The sequence below is a fragment of the Protomyctophum bolini genome (genome assembly GCF_963924005.1).
Source record: "Protomyctophum bolini genome assembly, chromosome: 2".
In the NCBI taxonomy this organism is placed as follows: domain Eukaryota; kingdom Metazoa; phylum Chordata; class Actinopteri; order Myctophiformes; family Myctophidae; genus Protomyctophum; species Protomyctophum bolini.
In genome coordinates, this window is record NC_137863.1 from 39,332,811 (window position 1) to 39,345,393 (window position 12,583).

General features: G+C 44.6%; 2 protein-coding genes across 2 annotated transcripts in view; one reads left to right on the plus strand and one right to left on the minus strand.

Moving 5' to 3' along the window:
• The window catches only part of kif5ab (kinesin family member 5A, b), a gene marked incomplete at its 5' end in the record, with an annotated part of 102,108 nt that overhangs the window by 44,675 nt on the left and 44,850 nt on the right, over nt 1-12,583 (plus strand). Inside the window, 5 exons of the mRNA XM_080780066.1 lie at nt 3,747-3,802; nt 4,142-4,229; nt 5,047-5,171; nt 7,809-7,913; nt 10,556-10,704. Of these exons, the coding sequence (XP_080636192.1) occupies nt 3,747-3,802; nt 4,142-4,229; nt 5,047-5,171; nt 7,809-7,913; nt 10,556-10,704 (523 nt within the window). The remainder of the gene's footprint in view (nt 1-3,746; nt 3,803-4,141; nt 4,230-5,046; nt 5,172-7,808; nt 7,914-10,555; nt 10,705-12,583) is intronic.
• igsf8 (immunoglobulin superfamily, member 8) overlaps nt 1-12,583 on the minus strand; it is a 154,347-nt gene that overhangs the window by 37,209 nt on the left and 104,555 nt on the right. The window lies entirely within an intron of this gene.

The following is a 12,583-nucleotide window of genomic DNA, read 5'->3' on the forward strand; positions in this document are numbered from 1 at the left end:
AATGAGAGGCTGAGATGGAAAGCTGCAGGCAGCCATTCGATAGTATCTGTAATGGAGCCAGTGGTGGAGGCTTCCATCGGTATGCAGGGAGCGTGCACAGGCTTAGGAACATCTATACCCCGAACAGAGGGCAATGGGCAGGCACGGATGTGGCGAAAGGAACAACAATGGCGAACGCCTGGTCGATCTCTGCATGAGTAACAACCTGGTCATCGGAGGTACCATCTTCCCTCACAAGAACATCCATAAGCTCACGTGGCAGTCACCTGATGGTAGGACCATCAACCAAATCGACCACATTATCATCAATGGCAAATGGCGCAGGTCACTGCAAGATGTTAGAGCTTATCGGGGAGCAGATGCCTTTAGTGACCACTACCTAATCGCTGCCACCATTAAACTCAAGTTGAAGAAGTCAATCCCACAAGGCCACCGGCAGAGGAAACTGGACATTGCAAAACTCCAGTATCCAAACAAAAACAAGGAGTTTGTGTTGGAGCTCAGAAACCGCTTCAGCACACTAGAGGCTTCTTTTGAAATCATAGAAGAACCCACTGTAAGCAGCAAATGGAATGCCATCAAAAACATATACACCGAAACGGCAAAGAAGGTCCTGGGCTTCAAACCAAAAGGGGCCAAAGAATGGATATCGGCTGACACTTGGCAGAAAATCGAAGAGAGAAAGCAGTTGAAGGCAAAGGCTCTGAACACCAAGTCCCAACGACTCCTCGAAAAAGCCAACACGTCCTATAAAAACAAGGACAGAGAGGTAAAGAGGAGTGCGAGGAGAGACAAAAGGGTCTTTGTTGAACACCTGGCAAGTGAAGCTGAGAAGGCTGCAGCCTATGGAAACTTGGGCACAGTGTACAAGATAACCAAGCGTCTCTGCGGCAAATGTACAAACCAAACTGCCCATGTTATGGACAAGAATGGCAACATCTGTACAACAGAGCGTGAGCAAGCAGCCCGATGGGTTCAACACTTCCAGGAAGTACTCAACCTCCCTGAGCCAGAACAACCAGCCAACATCACAACAACATACAATATCCTGGACATCAACATCAATCCCCCTGACTCTGCTGAGATTAAATCCGCCATACAGACTCTGAAGAGTGGCAAAGCATGTGGCATTGATACCATCCATGCCGAGATGCTGAAGGCCGACATTGCTACATCAACACGAGTGCTGACGGACCTCTTCCAAAACATTTGGAATAGTGACACCATCCCTGAAGACTGGTCCAAAGGTCTTATTGTCAAAATCCCAAAGAAAGGCAACCTCAAGAACTGCGACAACTGGCGTGGAATCACACTTTTATCTATTCCAAGCAAAGTGTTCTGCAGAGTCCTTCTCAACAGGATGGAGACAGCCATTGACACCAGGCTTAGACAGGAGCAAACAGGCTTCAGGAAGGGAAGAGGATGTACAGACCAGATATTTGCTGCGGAACATAATAGAGCAGTGCCTAGAATGGAACACACCCCTCTACATCAATTTCGTGGACTTCAAGAAGGCTTTTGATAGTGTCCACCGAAACACCCTCTGGAAGATACTGAACTCCTATGGGATACCACCAAAGCTCATATCCATCATAAAAACATTCTATGAACATTTTGAGTGTAGTATCATCATGGGGAATAACCTCTCTGAGGCGTTTCCCGTGAAGTCCGGAGTGAGGCAGGGGTGCATCATCTCTCCTATCCTCTTCCTTGTCGCCATTGACTGGATCACCACCAACACCACAGCTGACAGACCGAGAGGCATCCAGTGGACCCTATTCTCCCAGTTGGAAGACCTTGACTTCGCTGATGATCTTGCTCTCCTATCCACAAACCACAACAACATGCAGGCTAAAACTGACAGGCTTAGCACCTTCGCCAGACAGGTCGGACTCGGTATAAACACCTCAAAAACACAAGTGTTGTGTGTGAACTCCACCCCCACACAACCCATCCTTGTCGATGAAAAACCACTCGAGTTTGTGGACGATTTCACCTATCTGGGCAGCCTTATCAGTAAGGACAGTGGGGCATCAAAAGACATCAGAGCAAGGCTGGGAAAGGCTCAGGGTGCCTTCTCCCAACTCCGATCCATCTGGAAATCCAAAAAGTATAGCCTCAAAACGAAGATGCTCATATACAACAGCAATGTCAAGTCTGTTCTGCTGTATGGATCTGAGAGCTGGAGAGTGGTCAAGACAGACACAAGGAAAATGGAAGTGTTCCACAACAGATGCCTAAGACGTATATGTCAGATCTTTTGGCCAAATAAAATATCCAACAATGAACTGTACAAACAAACAGGGAGCCGGAGCATTACAAAGGACATTACACACAGACGACTGAGATGGCTAGGGCATGTACTGAGAATGGAGCAGGACTGCATCACAAAGGTGGCTTTAAGATGGACACCACCAGGAAAAAGAAAACCTGGGAGGCCCAAGACCACCTGGCGCAGAACTGTGACGCAGGAGCTGGAACAGATGAATCTGTCCTGGGGAGAGGCGCAACATGCTGCCAGAGATCGAATGAAATGGAGAGCGCTCATTGAAGCCTTATGTCCCATTGGGGACGAAGAGGAGTAAGTAATACCCCGAACAGGAAAGGGGAAGACAGCAAGGGAAACGAGAAGAATAGACGCAGCAATAGGGAATCACACCTATATGTGCAGGATTGTAAGATAAGGAAGCAGGAACATTGAGCACGATTTATACTTCATAGTTCGCTGCTGTGTCAAGTGCCAAAAAATTGATCTACAAGCTCACAACACATTGCATCTGCGACGCTTTGTGAACTTGAAGATCTGCTATTTTTGCCGTGTGAGCCACTTGCACGACGGAGTAAACATTTTGCAGTGCAGAGACGCAGTGTGTATGAATGTCTAAATATGGACACTCGAACACATTAACGCCGTTACAATACGTGCACATATAGAAACACAAGCGAGCCACGCACACACACACAGACACACGCACGAGGCTGCAACAAAATTATAATAGCGAAAGCCCAATAATGTGATTTGCTCATAAACGGCATCTTTCGAAAGTTCCCCTTTGAAGTCCTGTACTGAAGCAGGTTCACCTTGTGTAGTTGCATTCGTGAATTGTTTTGAATAGTATATTCATGGAATAAATTGTATTGCATTTGTTGAGACATTTACCTTGCTTAACCTCCCAGTGAGTTTGACAAAATAGTTCAGCTCAGTTAATAGCAAAGGCCTTGGACTGAGAACCACCGGATATTAGCTGGAGGCTTGGATTGGATTTTCTTTTTCTAGCCACTCAGAAATGAAAAGGCAGCGAGCCAAAGGTACATGTCTCATTATAGATGTTCTCAATAGCCACACAGACCTGCACTTACATACAGGCACGCACCCACGGATAAGCACACACACACACACACACACACACACACACACACACACACACACACACACACACACACACACACACACACACATTTTTACTAGTTGACTAGTTGCCTAGTTTACTAGTCGAAAAAAATTGTACATCTAGCATTCTAGCTGATCTTGAGGCCTACAAAAACAGGAGAATCAACTAGTCAACTAGTACCAGCAAGGTCGACTATTGGATTTACTAGTCGACTAGTTGAATAGTCGACTAAGCCCTAATACACACACACACATACACACACACACGCGCACACACATACACACATACACACAACACACACACACATACACATACACTTAACAACCTCTTTCCTTGATCACTTTCTCATTGCAGTGACAAAAACCAACCTGTCGGTGCATGAAGATAAATACAGGGTTCCTTACGTGAAGGTGAGTGATTATGCACTTTGATGTGATTCTAAATGACTGTCTCTTCATTATGCACAATTCCATTTACATACATACAATTTGGTGGATTCTAATTTGAACTGACGGAAAATCTGGAAAAGGCTGTTCAGTGTGCGCATTTTGTGGTTGATGGGGCATTGGGCCACATTGGTGTGTAGATTTGTGTGCACAATTTGTTGCGGTGTGATTCGCCTGTAGGGTGTTGTTAGATAGCGGGTCACATAAATATTGGTGTGTGTGACCGTATTGATTTGATACAGCACACTCATTCTCATATATATATGTAACTGTGCACGTGCACTGTGTCTTTGTGTCATGCAGGGCTGCACTGAGCGGTTCGTCACAAGTCCAGAGGAGGTGATGGACGTTATAGACGAAGGCAAAGCCAATCGTCATGTTGCTGTCACCAGTGAGTCATTCCACTGCTCTCTCAATCTCGTGTCTCTCTTCAGCCCAGATGACATTTGTTTTTTTTAAAAGTCAAAGTTCAATGCTGAGATAAAATCACACCCGTGTGAACTGAATTAGCAGACACCTCTCTCTCCCCCTCCCCCTCTCCCTCTCTTTCTCTCTCTCTATCTGTAATTAGCAGGCAACAGTGCAACACTATCTCTCTCTCTCTCTGTTTCTAGCACAACAGCGCCACTTTTGCCCCTACTGGTACTCTAAACATAGGGACACGTACAGTACGTGGACATGGGGACATTGCTGTTCCGCACCACTCAAACATCACTTCACATCACTGTGAAGTGAGGGTCGCTCTTATCATCGTACATACATCATAAATATGTCTATTTGCACAGACACTATGACATACAATTCTCCATACATCTCCAGTCAATGGGAATTTAATGTTTGTGTAGGACAAAGTTTGTGGACAAACACCAAAAGCTGGATATTAGAGGGGCTAGCACCCCTCTAAAAAAAGACGCTGTCCTCTCCGAGCTGTTAGGTGTAAGGGAGAATATAGTTCACCTTGAGGCTGAAAGTGAATGTGCATTTCTTTTAACAACCGTGTCTACAGTGATAAATTGACTGACAGCCCTTGTTTGTTCCTCTGACCTTTGAGAGACATAATGGTTTCCTCGGAGTCTCAAATTTGTCCACATTTCACTCCCTCACTCCTCTCCTCTCCTCTCCTCTCCTCTCCTCTCCTCTCCTCTCCTCTCCTCTCCTCTCCTCTCCTCTCCTCTCCTCTCCTCTCCTCTCCTCTCTGCTCTCCTCAGACATGAATGAGCACAGCTCGCGGAGTCACAGCATCTTCCTCATAAACATCAAGCAGGAACACGTGGAGACCGAGCAGAAACTGTGTGGAAAGCTTTACTTGGTTGACCTCGCTGGCAGTGAGAAGGTAGGAGAGAGGTCGAAGGTGCATGCTATAGAGTCAAAGACAAATACACACAATGGAGCCCTTTGGGAGGTGCAGTGGTATGTTTACGTTTCCCTCCACAGTGGAGAGTAGGGGTTATCCGCAGTGCCTCCGGCATGGTCAGGCACTTCAGCGAACACAGTTGGCCGTGTTGGAGGGTGGGAGCCGACTCATGCTGGTTGATCGCATGCGCGTGTCTCAAGAGGAACTGGGAAGCACAGCATGCTCCTTCGCATGCATTACGCCCTCCCGCTGAAACTTGTCAGGTGAAAAGAAGCAGCTGCTGACTATGGTCCCATGTGACCATCACCAGGGGTTTACAGTGACACACACACGTGGGGGGAATTGTCATAACTGCTAAATTGGAAGAAAGGGGGAAGAAAATGACTGGAAAGAAACACAGTGACGTTCATTGCCTGCACGGTTCTGTAGCTCTGGGACCAAAGTTCTTTTAGCAATGCCTGCTTTTTAAGTGTCAATGTATGAAATGGAGAAAGGCACAGGCAGAACTGAACAGTGCAGCTCTCTGCCAGCAGGTGAAATCTGATTAACCCATTTAGGACTGAGTTTCATTCTAAAAATGCCTTCTAAATCCTGACCCAAGTTTTCTGAAAAAGGTTAAAAAGAATAATACTAACAACGAAATTACAAAACTGCTGCTATATACTGTAGCAACAAGAACCCCAAAAGGGCTTCCGTCCTGAAGGGTAAAACACCAAAAGGGGTTCCCGTCCTCAAGGGTAAAACACCACCCGTTCTCAAGGGTAAAACACCACCCGTTCTCAAGGGTAAAACACCAAAAGGGGTTCCCGTCCTCAAGGGTAAAACACCAAACGGGGTTCCCGTCCTCAAGCGTTAAACACCAAACGGGGTTCCCGTCCTGAATAGGTTTGTATTGAATGTTTGCTTCAGAGTAGAGGGTGGGTGGCACGGGTCCACTCGGAACCGATTCATTCCTCTTGGGGGACGTTTCCCGGGCAGGCGCGGTAAATCAGAATGTTTCTCGGCTCCGTCTGGTCCAAATATCCTCTGCCCTGTTTCGGAACGGATCCAATTTTATGGACCTGTGCTACCCTCTACTTCAGAGTGTAAGTCGGGTGGGATTTAAACCTTTGACGAGAATCCATATTAAATGGTAAATGTAATAGTGCCCAGGTCCGTCTGACCACCACAGACATGGGCATAAGGGCAGAAAGAAAATCCAGAACAGAAAAGACAGAGGTCAATTTGAGGAGAGGCCCCAAGAACCATGTACACATTGTACAGCAATTGCCTCCCACACTTGGGCTGTATTTTACGTGTACCAGGTCAAATGGCATTGATAACCCAGGTCTTAAGTTAAGTAATAAGACCTGGTACTTAAGACACGCAAAATACAGCCCTTATAACTGATAACGGGTGAAAGTCGAGTCATCACCTCAGTAAAAAAAAAAAACATATACGCACAACGGGGAGGGACTAATGTACATCAGAGACATGACTGAACTAGACTGAGCTGGAGTTCTTGATTCCTGGATGTGCTTCTATACTGCTGTGCTGGTATTGACGCCGAACATATAGGATATCCCTGGAGACACCCATGCATTTAGCAAAGTTCGCTTTCGACGATGCTAGGGTCACATACTCTGGATAGATTGCTGACTGTTGTGCTTTTAAGATAATACGTGCTGATGTAGTGTCTCTATACAACCCATCTCAGTGGTCCCTGGGGGAGAAGGGAATGGCAATGCTCCAGTAACTCCTTAGACTCTCAGACTGGATATTATTGACTGTCTGTGTGATATTTGTACTTTATTTTGACAAATGTTGGGAAGAAGGGATTCTCCTATTGCTATATGTTACAGTCTGTCGCACACTACTTAGTAAGTCAACCGCTGTCCCGAGGAAATGTCCCAAGAAGCATTCCTGTAGGGCTTAACTTTAATAGCTGTCAGAATTCCTCTAGAAATCTAGTTTCCGATCACACCTTATGTATTTTTCACATTACAGTGCAATTTGTCATTGTCTTGGCTTGATCCTAGGTAAATCAATTTTTATCAACCCCGCAATGTCAGCCAGTGACGTAGAGTCTGTCGGGGCCAGGGGGCCACAGCCCCCATGAGGAATTGGACCAGGGGTCTCGGCCCCCATGAGCAATTGGACCTGAATTATATGTGACCAGATTTGACTGAGAGCCTGCCATCGCGCAAATCCCAGCTTTTCAGCAGAGGAGAAAAAATTTCACAATGAAACCACCAGCAGCAAGAACACCCTGGCTGGCAACAGCGATGCCAGCCTGCCGTTGAAACCTTCCGCCGTCCCAGCGACAGAACACAGAACCTGCCGAGGCGGACAGGACTACTGGACTAGCCTGCAATCATGGCATTTAAACATGCTCTTCTGTTTATAATCTAGACACTGTGACACGTTGTGACACAAATAAGTGTTTAGAACCTAATCGCTTGAGTTTAGTGTGAAAAAAAAAAACGTTTTCCCCACGGGGACGATTATAAAAACATTTCGTCTCTCATGTCAGCTGTCAGTTGACATCAAAAACTGTAGACTTCGCGGCGGAGCTTATCCGCAGGTATTGCACTGTTGTGATCTAATCTAACGCCTTTTTTGTGTTGGTGTGTTCAGGTCAGTAAGACGGGCGCAGAGGGATCCGTGCTGGATGAAGCAAAAAACATCAACAGGTCTCTGTCTGCCCTGGGGAACGTCATCTCAGCCTTAGCTGAAGGAACGGTACGATGTTGTCTGGATGCTCCTCTGGGCCATATAGGCCTCTTTCAATTGCTTCAGACTCAGCCGTGGAACTGCATGTTTTCTATAGCCTGTGAACGTTCCCTGCCTGTGTACTGTATAGTACACACTAGAGTCACTGCACTGCATTGGATTAGGTTAAATGGGCAGCTTAGAACAGCTTTTAAAAAGGGCCCCAACGAGGTATTTCTTGTAATTATACGTTAAACACCAAATTACCACCACATTGACACAGCAACAATTACAGTAGGTGAACAGTACAGTAGCTTGTTTGTCATGTTATTAACACGGGCTAGTGATCTAAAATGGTCAATCTTTTTACATGTAAGGACCCCCAGTTTTATATCGTCTCTGTCGTACAGAAACCAGCTAACTACATATTTGAGCTTTTCATTTTTTTATTTTCAAAAATCAACACTATTGGAGGGTTGAACATCCTTTATGTCTGTGTGTTGGTTAAAAAAATATTGAACCAATGAAAAATATTAAAAAGCCGTTCTGACCTAACATAACTCCATTGGATCCTCAAACAGTCCTCAAATCCTCAAAATGTACAGTAAATCCACCCCCACTCCCCGGGCCCTGTGCCAAACACACAGGGGAGCACATGGCTGCAGTGCAGACTCCGAGATCCAAACATAAACAAACTAACGAGGCAAGGTTTCCCCCCGTAGTCTGTTAAAAGTAACTCTGCAGTGTACCTTGTGTTTTCTATTAAGGCCAGCAATATGTGACAATAAATGAGTTCATAAACTATAGCATTTCTCTCGCTAATTCTACTGTAACTCTGTGAACCCCTCTTTGCAGAAGTTATTGCAATATTTAAATTCCTCCTGCCTATTATTGTAGGCCTATATAAGAAGTGTCATGAAGCATCAGGGCTTTAATTCACACGTCATGATGAGCTTGGAGATCCATTGTCAGCTGTTCTTATCAATGATGGACAATGATGGAGAAAACCTCCTAACTCCACTTGAGCTGGATTTGGGTAAAGTGGTGATAATATAACCAGACATGCAAGTATCTGACAATATACAAAGTCACAATACCAACTTTGATGAAGCAGTATTGCTTTGTTAAAAAAAATAAAAAAAATAACTTAATTTTCTAAAAAATATATATATTTTTTTCATTTCCTGAAAAAGAACATTTTGGAGTTAGCTGGTTTCTGCCCAACAGCAGAGATATGCATTAGGCCACATCGGAGCCACCTTTTGATACACTGTAAAACTCTGAGTGTTTATTTAAGGAGATGACAAACAGGTCCATTTGTTTCCATACTCTCTGTGTTATAGACCTAGTGTAACCCCAGGGAGAGTTATCTAAAACATTATTTCTACATGAATACCAAATGCTAAATCTTTATAATTTTGTATGCTACATTAATCTCAAGGGAATATTTGGAAACATTAAATGTCCCGAATGTCCTTAAACCATCCAACCGTAACTTACATAAGCCCTGTGTACACACTCGGAGACTGTAAATGTCATTTATATGTGGACAGTTATTTATTTACTAGTCATTACTTTGTCAAGGACAGTTATTTTGTCCGGTTGAATAGAGACGTGAATGTGCATCCTACACAGTCAGCTCATCTGCCCAAATGTCGACAGCTGTAATTTATTTCTACTGTGTAAAAGTGTCCTTGAGCAAGACATTAACCGCTATTACTGCTCCCTCCGGGTGCTGGGTCATGTCCATATGAGCAGCCAGCAGCTGGGCGAAGCTTGAACTGAATAATAATTAACAAAGACCTCCCCTATTAATTAAGTCATTGTATCATCCTGTGTTATGAGTTGTTCCTGATAGAGTAGCAGCAGTAGCCCAGAGCCTCTGCCTGAACTTTATACCTATAAAACAAATATGTGGCAGACCCCGCTTTAATTCCCGGGGGTTGACACTATAGCACCTCAACTGAAATGGGTGAGCATTAACACTTTATACTCATGTGAGTAAGGTGTGAATGCAATTTTTTTGTTCCTAGTATGTGTTGCTGTCACTGCAAGGCCACTTCCCCAGAGATAAAATTATTTATTAAAACATAAAAAAGACGGGTGCATTATGTGTGCCTATAGCAAAATCCTGAGTCCACTTTTACACTCTCACGGGGGGGCTACACTGGGGACGGAACGGAACCATACGCAGCTTGGTGACTGCACCGAAAATGTGTCCGTCCCGCGGGCAGTTCCGTATTTGCTGTTTCTTTTTCCTCTGAAGGCGAGGCGAAGGGCTGCGTAACCCATATTAAAGGATTGAACCGGAGCGATAGCCCCCCCCCCCCCCCCGTTATTCATTTCAGTGGAAGTTGCTCAGTGGCGTTGTGAAGCACCCGGAAGAACCGTCTACTTCTAATTTCTATTTATTTATATATTTTTTTCATAACTCCACGGGTCCGCCTGCAGTCCCACCTCTTCCAGCCCAGTGCTTCCAACGTTGGGGAGTTGCTTGGCGTAGTAACCCCCTCGGACACACAGAGAAATAGAGCACTTGCTAAAAATGTCCATGTATTTTTAAAGTATTTTTTCTTTGTGTGATTCATGTTCTATCTTTCTTTCTTCTTCCTATTCTTCCTATATCTCTTGCCTCATTCTCATTCTCCAACCCCCACCCGCTCTCATTATAGAAAAGCCACGTGCCGTATCGTGACAGCAAGATGACACGCATCCTGCAGGACTCGCTGGGCGGGAACTGTCGCACCACCATGTTCATCTGCTGTTCCCCCTCCAGCTTCAACGACGCCGAGACCAAATCCACCCTGATGTTTGGCCAACGGTAAGGCAAAGCCCCGCATGTCCACATGCTCACTGAGCCGCGGTGCTGTGAGTGAATCTCTAGCTTTGCCCCTGATGCCGAAATGTGTTATGCACTATTCAACTCAGATACAGTAGCTTCAGATAAGGGTTTTTTTTTCCTTTTCAAGACGATGCAAGGGTGTAATCGTAGCCCTCCCCGGGATAAGCTGCAACCTAGTTGCAGGGATTTGGGGGGGGGGGTTTCAATTTTTTTCCCCAATTTTTCACAAAATACACAGACCACCCGTCCACAGCCCTCCCCCCTCCCCACATACAAACCCACATACATAGAGGACAGCTGGGATTTGTTCTTGACAGCTTTCATCTCCTCCTTTGCTTTACTCTCATTGTTAACGAAGCTCACACTATAGAGCGATTTATACTTTGTCGTTTGACGGTGGCGCGCACTAAAAATAGCTGATGTTCAAGCTCACAGCATGTCACGGCACAACGAGTTATGAGCATGTAGATTGACTATTTTCGCTGCGCGATACCATTGTACAACAAAATACTAATCTGCCTTATGACGCAATCTCCCTGGAAGGCCCTACTGTCTCTTTTTATTTTCCTCTTACTAATTAATTCCCTACGCATAGCCTGAAAAGAAAGAAAGAAAGAAGGAACAAGTTGAAATAAATAATATATGACTGAGTGTCTCCCAGTACTATAATTTTGAGGTCAATTGACTTTAAAGTGCTGTTTCTAATAAATGCTTAGAATAATAATAAAGTCAAGTCAATTTTATTTCTAGAGCACATTTAAAAACAACCAAGGTTGACCACAGTGCTGGACAGCATTAAACAAAACATATCCAGTAGAAAGAATACACAAGAAAATACTGTATAGAAACATTTTTCATGAAAATTACAGAATGAAAAAACTATTAAAAATGGTTTTTAATACACAGCAACATAATTATGATAAAAAAGGGTGGGCATGTGGTATTTAAAATGGGTGTTTTAAAACGAGATTTAAGAATGTCCATAGAGGGTGCAGTTTTCACAACTAGTGGCAGGATATTCCAAAGTGGGTGCAGCGACCGAGAACACACGGATTGATTGACCTGATTGATTTCAGGTGAGTGGGAGGGATGTGGGGGCGACTGTGGCTCAAGCGGCAGAGCAGGTCGTCCAATGATCTGTGGGTCGGCGGTTCGAATCCCGGCTCCTCCTGTCTATACATGTCGAACTTCTCGAAGTGTCCTTGGGCAAGACACTGAACCCCAAATTGCTCCCGATGTGCTGGCTGGTTCCTTGCATGGCTTCCACCGCAATCGGTGTATGAATGTGTGTGTAAATGGGTGAATGTAATGCACAATCTATGTAAAGTGCCTTGGATAACGGCGCTATATAAATGCACCATTTACCACCGATCTTAAGGACCATCTGGTCTGCTGATTCGAGTGACCTAGTGGAGTCGGGGGGGATTGATGAGGGCACATTATAGGCACAATGTAATGTAATGCTAATGTACAATTTAGATTTGTACCTTCCCTGGGTGACTTTATTAGGTAGGTGACCTACATAAAAAAAAAGAACAGAATATAGAATGTATACAAAATAAAAGGATGATTAATGCATTCTGGGCGGGAACCCCTTTTGTTTTGGTGTAAGCATTATGTTATGCTTTAGCTATTGAAAAATAGCAGATCTACAAGCTCGTCTATTTTCTTTAAATCGAAGAACGACTGACGTTCGAAACATAGCTTTTTCAGAAAACTGTCAGGATTTAGAAGACATTTATAGAATCGTTCCCAGGTCAAAATGGGTTAATGATTGAGCAAAGCTATATAGAATGTCATGCATTAATGCAGCAGGAGGATGAATAGGTTATCAACCATTTTCATTAACTCTGGGGCT